The 15,332-nt window shown below is 48.3% G+C and overlaps 1 protein-coding gene across 1 annotated transcript in view; it reads left to right on the top strand.

Annotated features, from left to right (window-relative positions):
- Positions 1 to 8,384: 8,384 nt before the first annotated feature.
- LOC106566780 (cadherin EGF LAG seven-pass G-type receptor 3) overlaps positions 8,385 to 15,332 on the top strand; it is a 51,925-nt gene continuing 44,977 nt past the window's right edge. The window contains exon 1 of the mRNA XM_014135168.3: positions 8,385 to 14,047. Coding sequence (XP_013990643.3) covers positions 8,734 to 14,047 — 5,314 coding nt within the window. The 5' untranslated portion in view covers positions 8,385 to 8,733. The remainder of the gene's footprint in view (positions 14,048 to 15,332) is intronic.

Below are 15,332 nucleotides of genomic sequence, written 5' to 3'. Positions count from 1 at the left end.
CCTGCCTGCTTGTCAATCACTCCCCTCAGGCCTTGGTTGGCCAGAGACAATAGAGGGAGGAGAGAGAGAAAAGGGGATGCAAACATGAAAGAAGTTCAAAAATGGAGGGATGAATGCAAAGGGAAAGGAGGAGAGCATGCAGAGTAAATGCTATGAGCAAATCTACTGTCTTAAAGGAGGGGGAAAACAGGGAGATGAATGAGGTCAGGGATGCCCATGAGAATAGAGTTCTTTGTGGTTGCCAGAGAGAGAGAGTGCAGGAGAGAGCACAGAAGGAAGGAAGGGAGGGAGGGAGGGAGGGAGGGAGGGAGGGAGGGAGGGAGGGAGGGAGGGAGGGAGGGAGAAAAAGACGGAGGGAGTAGGCTAGGCTAGGCTACTGATATTGATGTGTATTTAAGTGCTTTGGCCGACTGACTGGGTATACCCTACCAAGCCAGGAAACGACAGGATGGGAGATTGGGGGTGGAGGGAGGCTAACAGCGAGACTGAGGAGCAGAGAGATAACATAAATTATGTGTAACACAAAAACACAGTGACTGATATCAGTTAGAACATCCAGGATATTTGCTTCTTAATGTCAGTCACAGCCACTTTGAACACAGAGGCAGTGGTGGCTGTGACGAAGAGACTGATAGGGATTCTATCTGAAAGATAAATTGTGTCTTTAAACACAGGGGCAATTTTGCACATCAGGCTTGCTTATTTCCAAGAGAATGTGGCTCCTGTTGAGCGAGTCACATAGTGTCTTTGAATGTGCAGAGTGTGGTGAGAGGAGAACTTGAATTTGTGGGGGTTGGGTTGTGGTTGATGGCAGGGGCAGGGGCCCGGAGATGGACAGATTTAATCAGATAAACTCCTCATGCAACAGCTGTCATCCAGCCCTCTCTGCCTCTCTCTCTCCTTCTCTCGTTCTGTGGCTCCCTTTCCTTTCTCTCATCCTCACTCTACCCTGGTTGAATACAAATTAGGGAACTGGTTGAATTTGAATTTCTCAATGCTGGATACCTAATTGTGAGCAAATGAGACCAACCATCCATTGTTTTAATGATTCTCTGAATTAGTGCATTATGATTATTTAAAGGGACAATCAGCAGTTGCTGCATCCATTTTTAGATGTATAAATGAATGGTGTGTAAGCATAGATTCTTGTAGAATATAACGTAATTGCCTCATGAGCTGAGTTTAACTGTTGTACCCCATTAGAACCCAAAATATAAGGTTATTTTATTTCAATATGTGTAAACAAAGTAAATGTAAATGAACACTATATAGCCTTAAAACATGGTTAAAACTAGAATTGATATGGATGGTTCAGGAGATGAGGCTGATTAGAGGAGGAAGGCTCATAATGGCTGGGATGGAGTGAATGGAATGGTATCAAACTCATGGAAACCAGATGTTTGATACCATTCCATTCATTCCATTCTAGCTATTACAATGAGCCATCCTCCCCAATGTTGGTACCACACGCTGCCTGTGATGGATGGTCAGTCCTTGCATCCACAGCTCTGTCTATGAATTTGAGAGTGGTTACATTTGTTCAGCCCCATCCCTCAGCTTTTTAAGGAAACAGGGGTGGGGAGAAAGCCTTGCTATTGTTTCTCCTGCTGACTGCTGCTTTAACTGCTTTTAATCATTTATTTCCTGATTCTGTTTTCTCAGACGTTTATGCAGGCATGCTATGTGTGTGTGCAATCTTAAGTCTACATTCAAACATTCACATGCTTACTAGCTGATCAGATCACATCACTGTTCAAATGATGTCAAGGGGGAAGAGGTACCAGCATGGATATTGACCCTCTCCCAGCACTTTCATTTAATCCAATATCCTCTTAACCAGCCAAATGGTTGAGAAGCTCCTATATCAAAGTAACTGCACATCCAGCAATAATGATCTAGAGTCAGCATGAGGCCGGGTCTGGGATGCCCCCTGCTGGGTTCAAGCCCCCCAGGACCCTAGTTTAGTAGCTCTGCTTATACGGATAATACACTTCTTTAGCTAATGCTGATGAAGTCTCATAAAGTCCTACTGATCTCTGCTGATAGTGATACCTACAATACCCAGTGATAGAGATCCAGCCATTCAGCTGCTGCTGATGCAATTTGTATTGGTAGGGTTCCCATCTGAAATGGATCCAGATTCCAGTGCGACCTGGGCCAGCGGCCACCAGGAGCCAGTCTGATGCAACCCAGACCACAGTAGTGTGATAGAGATCCTCCATCCAGCCTAATCTCATCTGATATGAATCCAGCTTGGATAGATCCAGCCTGACGCCGCTGTGGCTCTGCTAGCTCTTAGACCTGGCAAATATTGCTCTAGAATCTCATGACCTCATCGTGTAGCCTACTGATCTAGATCTCAATCTATATTTATTGCAGTGACTATGTGATTCTGTGTTTAGACATTGTATTTCGAGGGTTAACTTTTGTCTGTCATTGGTAAAATGGCAATAGGGATTTATGTTCTGAATATTTCCTCATGGTGAAAGATTTCATTCTAGCCATTTTCACATCTGTGTTCTATCTGAATGTTCACATTCTTCAGAACATTTCCATAATCAGTGCCATGGCAGTTTGATACGATCTATGGGAATAGGCTTGGGGGGATTGTGTTCGTGTAGTGAGAGAGCAATGGTAAAAGCATTGTTTAGGGAATACCAAGGTCTGATATTTATATCTGTGCTGCATAATTTTTCATCATTCTCCTTTTTAAATGTCAACTTACTCTCTCTCCCGCTCTTCAGCCCCATCTCTCTCTCTCTCCCTTTCTCTCCCTTTCTCTCTCCCTTTCTCTTTATTCAGTGATTTGGGTCACTGGCTGATAAGAGACAACACACAGCTGGCCTAAAAAACTACAAACACACACACACACACAAAAACACATGCACAATTTTTCTGACACGCATACAATATACTTAAGGCACACACTCACCCAGAACATCCTTTAAAAAATGTGTTTACCGTTGTTTGCCCACACTGAAAATGTACTTCTGTCTCTGTCACTTTCCCTCCTTCATCCATCCACACGGTCTCTCTCATCACTGGTTTTATAAACAAAACTCTGTGACCTGAATATAACTGTGGGTGGGTGGGTGGGTGGGTGGGTGGGTGGGTGGGTGTGTGTGTGTGTGTGTGTGTGTGTGTGTGTGTGTGTGTGTGTGTGTGTGTGTGTGTGTGTGTGTGTGTGTGTGTGTGTGTGTGTGTGTGTGTCAGTAAACTTCTCTCTTCATCATATCAAGAGATTTTCATTATATTTGCTTTAGATGTTTATATGACAGAAAACCCTTTCCAATGTGTTAAAATGTTTTACCTAGCAACATGGTTGTTTCAATGTATTTAAAATGGAACCCAGAATGGTGGATTGATGTGTTGATTTATAATGGAACCCAGAATGGTGGATTGATGTGTTGATTTATAATGGAACCCAGAATGGTCTATTGATGTGTTAATTTATAATGGAACCCAGAATGGTGGATTGATGTGTTAATTTATAATGGAACCCAGAATGGTGGATTGATGTGTTGATTTATAATGGAACCCAGAATGGTGGATTGATGTGTTGATTTATAATGGAACCCAGAATGGTGGATTGATGTGTTGATTTATAATGGAACCCAGAATGGTGGATTGATGTGTTGATTTATAATGGAACCCAGAATGGTGGATTGATGTGTTGATTTATAATGGAACCCAGAATGGTGGATTGATGTGTTGATTTATAATGGAACCCAGAATGGTGGATTGATGTGTTGATTTATAATGGAACCCAGAATGGTGGATTGATGTGTTGATTTATAATGGAACCCAGAATGGTGGATTGATGTGTTGATTTATAATGGAACCCAGAATGGTGGATTGATGTGTTGATTTATAATGGAACCCAGAATGGTGGATTGATGTGTTGATTTATAATGGAACCCAGAATGGTGGATTGATGTGTTGATTTATAATGGAACCCAGAATGGTGGATTGATGTGTTGATTTATAATGGAACCCAGAATGGTGGATTGATGTGTTGATTTATAATGGAACCCAGAATGGTGGATTGATGTGTTGATTTATAATGGAACCCAGAATGGTGGATTGATGTGTTGATTTATAATGGAACCCAGAATGGTGGATTGATGTGTTAATTTATAATGGAACCCAGAATGGTGGATTGATGTGTTGATTTATAATGGAACCCAGAATGGTGGATTGATGTGTTGATTTATAATGGAACCCAGAATGGTGGATTGATGTGTTGATTTATAATGGAACCCAGAATGGTGGATTGATGTGTTAATTTATAATGGAACCCAGAATGGTGGATTGATGTGTTGATTTATAATGGAACCCAGAATGGTGGATTGATGTGTTGATTTATAATGGAACCCAGAATGGTGGATTGATGTGTTGATTTATAATGGAACCCAGAATGGTGGATTGATGTGTTGATTTATAATGGAACCCAGAATGGTGGATTGATGTGTTGATTTATAATGGAACCCAGAATGGTGGATTGATGTGTTGATTTATAATGGAACCCAGAATGGTGGATTGATGTGTTGATTTATAATGGAACCCAGAATGGTGGATTGATGTGTTGATTTATAATGGAACCCAGAATGGTGGATTGATGTGTTTGTGTATAGGATGGTAGAGCCAGTAATTTCATGATCAAATTGGCCAAGCTCTAGGCCCCTGTCTGAATCTAATAAACTAGCAGCCAGATAACAAACATATGGACCATGTGGCCTTATCACATAGGGCTAATCTCCCCAAATAATTAATGACATCATCATCCTTTTGGTTGACTCTGTTGAAGGCAAGAAGGAAAACACACTTCAAACATGAGAGGAAACAGGTTTCAATAGGACAATAGGCCCGAACAATGAATAAATGAATGGTCTCTAATCAACTGTGAGATCAAGGAGCGCTAAGGGCCCTTTATCTTTCTTGGCTGTTTGGTATTCACGTCAGCGTAGTGTGCAGAGGCTTACTGCTGTATTATTCACGCGCAAACCATAGGCCCTATATAAGCTGTTGCAAGATTCACACAATCACCCCACATGCGCCACGCAGTTGCTGCCATATGCCATCAGAGAGAGGAGGGATGGAGTGGGTCTTCCCGGATAGCGACCCTCTGTGTCGACCTGTCTAAGTGGCAGGACGGCCAGGGCCCTGGCCTTTTCCCATAAATGATCGATGTCGATGACAACAGGCGATTGGTTGGCATTGGCAAATGACACGATTAGCCTATCCGTCAATCTATGTGCGTTCCCTCACACCTCTCGTGAATATATACTGCCGCATAATTTCCAGTCGAGGCCAGATGTAAACCGTGCCGCCGCTACCACCTGCCGCTCAGGATTTCAGGGAGGGGGAAAGGGTCTGGAGACTCTGTGGCACCGGGCCTGGTCAGACAAGGAGAGAGGGGCCGGGGGCATGCAATTAGGCTAAGGAGTATGTGACTGGCAGGCAAAATGAGTGAAGAAAGCCTCCACAGTGCCCCTCCCTCCCTGCACACTCGACCCCTCCGCGGGTATAATCCACCACAGGCTAAAAGTACTCCCACTTTCGCTGTTCCCATGGTAACTCACACCGTTGAAAAGCAGCTCGTGGCAGATAGATAGGGGACTCCCAGTGGGGATGCGCTTATGGATCCACGGTTGCGTGGAGGGGAGCCACCCAGTTAAATTTGGACACAACCGTTTTTTGAAAAGGGTGTCTATAAATGTGTGATGTACAGTTTGCGAACGATTCGTTGTTTTTGAATGACTCTTCTGAGTGACTCGCTTGTTTGACCAGCTGGCTGGATTAATATGCTACTCGGCGACTCTGGAGACGTTCTCCGACCAACAGCTGTCCTTCATAGGCCTATATGCGCGCATTAAAAACGATCATGCTACAGGCAGCATAGAGAAGGAATATACATGTTTAGAACTGATAGGTTAATTGATAACCTGGTGCGAAAATGAATGCAATGAACTACATATTTATTATTTGGATGGTTCTCCCATTGATCATGTTCCCGCCTACAAATATCTGAGCATTTGCATTGACAAAGACTTAAAAACCCCAAAATGTTCTGGGTCCATCAGACCCACAAAAGTAATAAAATAAGACAAAAATGTGATGGGATAGATTGGCGCACGATCAGGCTATGGACATGTCAGCACTACAGTACCATGGACAGCGACCATGTCGACTATGCTGAAAGTAGCCTACATAACCATTAAAAATATATATATATATATATTTAACCTTTATTTAACTAGGCAAGTCATTTAAGAACAAATTCTTATTTACAATGGCGGCCTACCGGGGAACAGTGGGTTAACTGCCTTGTTCAGGGGCAGAACTCTCAAAAAATGAATCCTTGTTGAACACTTTAAACAAAGAACTCTAAGTCTGAGCAGTCCACAACATTGATATCTTTCCGACGAGAAATGACTTGAAATGTTGGGTCATATTTAGTAGCTCTGTGATCGACCTCATTACAGCGGACAGCGACACTCTAAATAGGCCTGCTGCATCACTCGGACCATTTGAGTCCACATAAGACCTGTTAAGTTAAAGGATAGCTCCTACTCAAAATACTTACCTCCTACTCAGAATATGGGTTGCGCGTGAATAAATGTATGAAATTACAAGAAAATAACACATGCTTTTATCCAGAGGCCAACCAACTACGTTAATGCAACATTGCTCTGGCCATGCAACATTCATTTGACGGTTAAGTGCACTAATGTATCAGCTAATGATATATGTATCTCGTTAATGCACGTATAGGTCTGCGTGTGTGTGTGTGTGGGCACGCGTACATTTTAGAATGTATTGTAGTGATGGGAAGTTCGGCTCTTTTCGACTCGTTCAATCAAAATAACGAATCTTTCTACTAGTTTGGTTCATTTGAGTCAGTCATTCCCAGAGCACGCAGGACCAACTACCGGCCAACGATGAACTGAAAACTCGGAAGAGTCATGATTCTACAAGCCTCTCGTTCACGTTGTTTATCATTTTTTTTATTTTTACATGTTTTTATTTCACCTTTATTTAAACAGGGAGTCACCATTGAGACTATGGACGGCTAGAGTTTTACAGCACCCCGCTTTGACGTCGCTTCACATTTCAAGAACTTTCCATTAATACAAAAGTGTGTTTATCCAGATACATTATTTATATTAAATCTAGGAATATCATGGAATGATATCCAGTTTTAATGTAACCTGGTAAATTGCATTTTCTTCCTCACACTATTTCACTATGATATCACAAGTGCCACTTTGGCTAGACTGCTTTGCGCGAGATAACATGTAGGCCTATCCATCCTAACCACCGAGAGGGCGGCTCGCCAGCATAACCTACTTTTCACAGAAAATATTGTTGGTGTGCGAGCAAGGCGATCGAGCAATGACACCCAACAGGGCTGCCTGCCTTAACGGTCTGACCCTCGCCTCCTCGCGGCTACTGACTGACTGTTCTCAGCTCGGCTCGGATATCAGAAGAGAGCAAATGCATAGAGCGCGGGGGTTGGCGTTTTTTTGTCCACAATATTATTGTGGTTGGAGCATGAATATTTCAAAATGCGTGGATCCGCTCCAACCGTGGCAGCGGCGACAGGCAGCCAGACTGAGAGAAATACAGATTGGTTTTCCTAACATATCAATTTTGTGCCACAGCACATCCGACGATACAAGCCAAGGCTGCCAGACACGCCTTCCCTCCCTCAGCCATTTCCGAAATGTGGGGATTTCATTTGATAGGTTGTATAATTCACCAGCAGAATGAATTGTGGGATTAAATTGGGAATACAAGTGATATTTTCATATAAACTACTTTTCATCCACTTTGCAAATACAAGGAAATATATTTGGTCATATCCATATAAATTCATGTTTAACTAAAATAATAAGTGAAGGGTGATGATTATATCGAAAGAAAAGCAATGAATAGGGGGTAGCCTAGGCTAGGCTACTGTAAATTACTCATTGATGTTTAGGCAGAGCATGGCGTCATGAAGAGGCTCAATTCAGCCAGCTCATTTGGTACATAACATAAGCCTAACTGTCTTTATAATGTATTAGGTTACGAGTGACAGAACATGTGCAATAATAAACACAATTTGCAGTACTCTCTGTGTTATACTTTCATATTTAATAAAGCCTAAATATTTCTCATTATCACCAAAATGGCATTTGGTTTCATATGCTACATGCTATTAGGTTCTGATATAGGCTATAAGGCTATAATGTAATTTATTGAGATGGGTTTATTAAAAGATGATTGTGAGATATAGAGTCGCTTCCAGTTGTGGATATGGCGGCTACGGGTGGGGTAACAGCCCTGCGCGCTGGAATAAACCATTCTCTCCTATTTCTGTGAGTAGAGAGGGAGGCGGAGGAAGAGAGTAGCGAGGGGGAGGGGTGTAGAGAGGAGGAGAGTATAACGCGAGGATGGTAGTACCACGGGGTCTGCTGAGAGCCATGTTGGATATGAATGAAAGGGAGAGATGCTGCACCCCTGACGCCGACAGCCCGAGTTCTACCGAACACAGCGAGTAAATGACAACTTCCCGGGCCCAAGGAGAGACGGGGGAGCGCGGGGGAAGGTGTCGAGCGGTGCCGCTGGAGCTGGCGACCTAGCCGGCGACTGAAGAGAGGAAGAGACGCACTCGAAGATAGAGGGAGAGAGAAAGAGAGAGGGGTGAGAGGGAGAAAGGGGGAGAGGAGAAAGGATCTTACCAGACTAATGGCTGCACTGCTACTGGGTTCCTGCCTGCTCTCGCCACTTCTTCTCCACCTGCTCCTCAGCCCTTTGTTAGCAGTTATCCCGGGGAAGGCAGCAGGGCCCTGCCGCTGGAGCCCGGGACCCTGCCCTGAGACACCTAGCCATCCCGGGGAAGCTGGGGTCTTGGCGAGCAACAGCGGCTCGGTGATTCGCCCCAGGTGGACGTTACAGCGGTTCCCATCGGGACCAGAATGCCCAGTGTGGAGTCTTTTTATATGGCACGGAGCGCACGGAGACCCTTTTGGACCCTTGTGCACGGAAGAAGGGTGGTCGACAGGGGCGTGGAATGGAGACATGCTTCCCGACCCTGCAGGTATGAGCAGGAGCAGCAGTGGGGAGAGGGGCGTTGTTTCACCTGTTTTCTCTTCCCCTGTTCAAAATGGCAAAATGCGGTTTGTACAAAGGACTAGAGTGTGCGCGCGGTTACCATCCTGTCTGCTGCTCTCCAAACCCGACACCAGGAGAGTTTTTGTGCGCGGCCACCACCCGGGACCTGAGAGCGAGGCGTTCGAGATAGCTAGGGACGTGAGAGGGGCTTCTGAAAGGTGTAGAAGGCCTCTCCGCCACCCACTTTCTCCAACACAGCACATATATATAGCTAAGCAACCACCTGGACAGCTGACATGGGGCCCTCACTCTCATTTGGCCGATAATGCTTTGAACTCCGGCGAGGTGGCCACCGGGGATTGTTCTCATGTGGGCAGTCACAATGCTATCGATCTCACAAGCAATGGTTGCAATCGTTCGTTGACTATGACCATTGGGAGAACAGGGAGAAGCGGGGCGCAAGAGCCCTACACAGGCCATCTCACCTCAGCCGCCGTAGGCAGCGCGGCCAGATGTTACCAGTCGCCCGGGATTACTGAAGGGCGGATGGCCCTCACAGGTTGTTACTGTAGTCGTACCCGAGACACGCCTGCAGTGCCCAGTCCTGGGCATCCCATGGGTGTGGGCCAGAGGATGGACGGAGAGAAGGCACAAGTCAACAATCACGTAAACGCAAATGATCCGGAGGATGATTTTGCCTCTGTTTATCTAACAACCAAGCCTAAAGTGCGGGCTGCTCCTCCACAGAAATTATCAGTGTTGGCAGGCCGAGAACAGACCTCTCAATCCCGTGTAGAGAGCAAGGGGTTACCCTGGGGGTCTCTCCTCGTAACGAGGTGTTGTGTTTTGCAGCAGATGGATGTGGGGGGAGGACCTTCAGCCAACGTTATTGGACCTAGGGGGAGCATAGCAGGGAGTAATGTCGACATCCACTTTTCCCCCACCACAAATATTACGGAGAGCCTCTGTTTTCTATCTAACGTTAGGCATACCGCTAATGAAAACATAAATTCACTTAGCTCTACAAACTCGTTTTCCTTATTCCATGACGACATACAGGCAGCAGAATTGTCTGTTCGAGCCACTAATCCTCACCCTCAGTCTGAGCCAGCTCACAGTGAGTCAGCTCTCGTCACGCCTGTAATGTCTTCCATCACTGCTTTCACTATATCATTCTCGGCATACGCCCGTGCAATTAAGTCTGGTATTACTCACAAGGATATCGTAACCACAACCCCTTTATCATTCTCCATCGAGCTCAACCTGACTAAACGGGATGATGACTCAGACTCACATTCCCGGCCACAGGCTAGCCCCCACCACACTACCCCTTCTCAGCTGGGTTCAGCACCACAGGCACTGTGGACAGCTCCCATGAAAACCTTTACACAGGATTCCCAAAGTAAACACGCAGATTTGGCTCACCACTTTCAGCCAATCTTTTTCGGGAGTGTTCACAACGTCAATAACAATAACAACATCAGAAATGACAACCAGAACCACAACAACAATAGCAACGAGGAGAACAAAGAGGAGAATGTTCTAACGAGTGACGAAAGTAACGATGCCGATAGTAGACAGGTGTCTGGGGATCTGAGTGGACCGTGCTCACAGACACAGCAGGGGTCGTTCCCGGAAGAGTGCCTCCACGCTGCGTGTGCTGTCGACAGCTTAACCACTGTACAGGGGGGCACACGCACGCAATTAAAATCCAGTAAACTGGTGCCATTACAACAAGAAGGTGTCAGTCTGCGAGGGAGGCATATGGGGGTCGAGGTTGAAGAGGGGTCTGGGGAAGGAGAATTACAGGTGGGGGAGGGGGAGAGACAGGCCAGAGAGGCGTGGAGGGAGGAAGTGGAGGAGTGGGAGTCAGAAGGAATAACAAAGAGAGCCACAGCCCAAACAGATGAAACTGGAGAGGGAGAGGGAGAGGGAGGAAAGGGTCAGGAGAGGGCCAGGCACACACAGGCACAGAGTGGAGCAGGAGGAGGGGGGAACAAAGAGTGGCAGGGGGATGAAAGCACACAGGGAGAGTGGGAAGAAGAGGAGGAAAGGCACAGTTCCAGGGGAGAGAGAAGCCTGGAAAGGCACATAGTGAAAGATAGAGGTGAGGAGGACAGAGAGAAAGAGGTTTTGGTGGTGGGACGCGTTCGGCGTGCTGCCAACAGACACCCTCACTTCTCCCTGTATAACTTCCAGGTGCAGGTACCAGAGAACCAGCCCCCAGGCACCTCAGTCATAGCCATTTCAGCCACAGACCCAGACTCAGGTGATGCAGGCAGGCTCAGCTACACCATGGCCCCTCTTATGAACAGCAGATCAACTGACTACTTCCACATCGACCCCGACACGGGCCTCATCACCACCTCCCAGGTGCTGGACAGGGAGCACATGGACCTGCATTACTTCCGGGTCACAGCGTCAGACCACGGCTCTCCACGCCTCTCTGGCACCACCATGGTGGCCATCACCGTGGCCGACCGCAATGACCACTCGCCCATTTTTGAGCATGCAGAGTACCGGGAAACCATCCGGGAGAATGTGGAAGAGGGTTACCCCATCCTGCAGCTCCGAGCCACTGACCTGGATGCCCCGTCCAACGCCAACATCCGCTACCGCTTCATAGGAGACACCGCAGCCACCGCTCGCGCCGCTTTCGAGATTGACCCCCGCTCAGGGCTGATCACTACGCGGGGGGCAGTCGACAGGGAGACCAACGAGCGTTACACCCTCCACGTGGAGGCCAGTGACCAGGGAAAGGAGCCCGGGCCGCGCTCAGCCACCGTTAAGGTCTTCATCACGGTGCTGGACGAGAACGACAACGTTCCCCAGTTCAGCGAGAAGCGCTATGTGGTGGCGGTCAGGGAGGATGTCCGGCCCCACTCGGAGATCTTGAGGGTAAGTGCTACGGACCATGATAAGGATAGCAACGCGGCCGTCCACTACAACATCATCAGTGGGAACAGCCGGGGCCAGTTCAACATCGACAGTGTGACAGGGGAGATCCAGGTAGTTGCCCCTCTGGACTTTGAAGCAGAGAGGGAGTACACTCTGAGGGTCCGGGCCCAGGATAACGGCCGGCCGCCCCTCTCCAACAATACAGGTATCATCAGCGTGCAGGTGACCGACGTCAACGACAACCCTCCCATCTTTGTGTCCACACCGTTCCAGGCGTCAGTGCTGGAGAGTGCCCCCGTGGGCAGCTCCATTCTCCACATCCAGGCCATCGACACCGACTCTGGGGACAATGCCCGTCTGGAGTATAGGCTGACTGGCACTAGCCCTGACATGCCCTTTGCCATCAACTCTGCCACCGGCTGGGTGACGGTCAGCTCGGCTCTGGACCGGGAGTCTGTGGAACACTTCTTCTTTGGGGTGGATGCCAGAGACTATGGCGTCCCACCTCTCTCTGCCACAGCCAGCGTGACCATAACAGTGATGGACGTCAATGACAACAGGCCAGAGTTCCTACAGAAAGAGTACTTTGTGAGGCTTAATGAGGACGCGGCCGTGGGCACCAGTGTGGTCGTTGTGACCGCGGTCGATCGTGATGTCAACAGTGCGGTCACCTATCAGATCACGGGGGGCAACACGCGTAACCGCTTTGCCATAAGCACAGCCGGAGGATCAGGGATGGTCTCTCTAGCGCTGCCACTCGACTACAAACAGGAGCGGCGCTACGTTCTGACTGTGACCGCCTCAGACCGCACACTACACGACACGTGCCAGGTCCACGTCAACATCACGGATGCCAACACGCACCGGCCTGTATTCCAGAGCGCTCACTACTCAGTGTCTGTGAACGAGGACCGGCCGCCGGGCAGCACGGTCGTGGTCATCAGTGCCACGGATGATGACGTTGGTGAGAACGCTCGTATCACCTACTTCTTGGAGGACAACATCCCCCAGTTCCGCATCAACCCGTCCAGTGGAGCCATCACCCTGCAGGCCGAGCTGGACTACGAAGACCAGATGACCTACACTCTGGCCATCACCGCCCGGGACAACGGCATCCCACAGAAGTCTGACACCACCTACGTAGAGGTGAATGTGAACGATGTGAATGACAACGCACCACAGTTCCTCAGCCCCAGGTACCAGGGCACCGTCAGTGAAGACGCGCCACCCTTCACTAGCGTCCTACAGATATCCGCCATGGACCGAGATGCCCACGCCAACGGCCGCGTCCAGTACACCTTCCAGAATGGGGAGGATGGCGACGGAGACTTCACCATCGAGCCCACATCGGGCATTGTACGCACGGTCCGTCGTCTGGATCGAGAGAGCGTTCCCTTCTATGAGCTGACCGCGTACGCAGTGGACCGTGGTGTGCCTCCACAGCGGACGCCCGTCCACATCCAGGTTACAGTTCTCGATGTCAACGACAACGCGCCCGTGTTCCCAGCAGACGACTTTGAGGTTCTAGTGAAGGAGAACAGCGCTGTGGGGTCAGTGGTGGCCCAGATTACAGCCACAGACCCAGACGAGGGGGCCAACGCCCAGATCATGTACCAGATCGTAGAAGGCAACATCCCTGAGATCTTCCAGATGGACATCTTCTCTGGGGAGCTCACCTCCCTCATCGACCTGGACTACGAAGCCCGCTCAGAGTACGTGATCGTGGTCCAGGCCACCTCAGCCCCCCTGGTGAGCCGGGCCACGGTGCGCATCCGGCTGGTGGACCAGAACGACAACCGGCCCCAGCTCCAGGACTTCCAGATTATCTTCAACAACTTTGTGTCCAACCGTTCCAACAGTTTCCCCAGTGGGGGGATCGGACGGGTGCCGGCCCACGACCCGGACGTGAGCGACCGCCTCTACTACACTATCGACCGTGGCAACGAGCTGCACCTGCTGCTTCTCAACCACAGCAGCGGGGAGATCCGGCTGAGCCGCAAGCTGGACAACAACAGAGCCTTGGTGGCCCCCATGCTCATCACTGTCACAGGTGAGACAAAGAGAGAGAGAGTGTGTGGCTGGATGTGTGAGAGAGGGACAGGGACAGAGAGATTTGTGTGTGAAAGAGTGTGTGGTTTGTGGTGTGTGTGTGGGACAGAAATAGTGTGGAGGAAGGGCTGGTCAGAAAATGGGAATGGCTGAGCGGTAAAGGGGCATTTCAAATACTTAGGCTCTTGTTCCATGATTCATGTATTTGTATTGAGATAAATGAAAGAGGTGATATGTGGCATGGTATGACAAAACTGCCTGGTAACAATGGTTTATGATTTATTTTACTGTACAACAGTCATGCATTTCTAGTTTGTTAATAAATAGGTTTTATATGGGCAGTGTTTTTTGTGTGAGCTGGCCTATTTACAGAGCTTTTATTCCAATTGCATTGTGGGTGCTTAATGCCTATTTGTGTGTGATTTTGAGTAAGAGTGTGTGTTTGTTTGTCTATCTGTGTTTGTTTGTCTGTGTATGTGTGCGTGATCGTATGTGCGTGTGTGTTTGTGCATCTCTCTTTCTCCCTCTCTACCTGCCCCTTTCAATTTTCCCTCTGCAGTAGGATTCTCTGTTCATCGTTTCCCTCCCTCCTTTTCACCCTCCCTCCGTCTCTCCCACACTCAGCCTTTCTCAGCCTCTCTCTGCCCACTCCTCTCCTCCAGGGCTGGAGTGTTATGAGATTATAATGAAATACAGTCAGTCTGAGAGCAAGTCTGTCAGATTCATTGTATATGCTGCTGTCTGTGTCTGCCTGGCTCCCCTCCCCTCTCCTCCCCTCCCTTCACATTCACTCTCTCTCTCTGGCTCTCACGCTCTCTCTCTCATGCTCTCTGTCTCTTGCTCTATCTCTCTGGCTCTCATGGGCTCTCTGTATCACTCTCTTTTCTCTCTCTCTGTCTCTCATGGGCTCTCTGTATCACTCTCTTTTCTCTCCCTCTCTCTCTCTCTGTCTCTCTCTCTCTCTCTCTCTCTCTCTCTCTGGGGCTGTGGCTATCTCTGGTTCTCTCTCGCTTGCTTGGCTTTGACTCGTGCTCTTGTCTAAGACTAGAGAGTGGGGAGATTAAGATGTAATATAGCCAGTCAGTCTAAGATCCCAACAGGACAGCAGGACTCATCTGATATCTGTCTCTGTCCATCTGTCTGTCTTCTTCCCCTGGGACACCAACACACACCACCACCACTTCCCCTCTTTTGTGTGTGTGTGTGTGTGTGTGTGTGTGTGTGTGTGTGTGTGTGTGTGTGTGTGTGTGTGTGTGTGTGTGTGTGTGTGTGTGTGTGTGTGTGTG

The sequence above is a fragment of the Salmo salar genome, chromosome 13 (genome assembly GCF_965601325.2).
Source record: "Salmo salar chromosome 13, fSalSal1, whole genome shotgun sequence".
NCBI classification, from domain to species: Eukaryota; Metazoa; Chordata; class Actinopteri; order Salmoniformes; family Salmonidae; genus Salmo; species Salmo salar.
The sequence above is the reverse complement of the archived record's forward strand: the minus strand, read 5'-3'. Positions and strand labels throughout refer to the sequence as shown.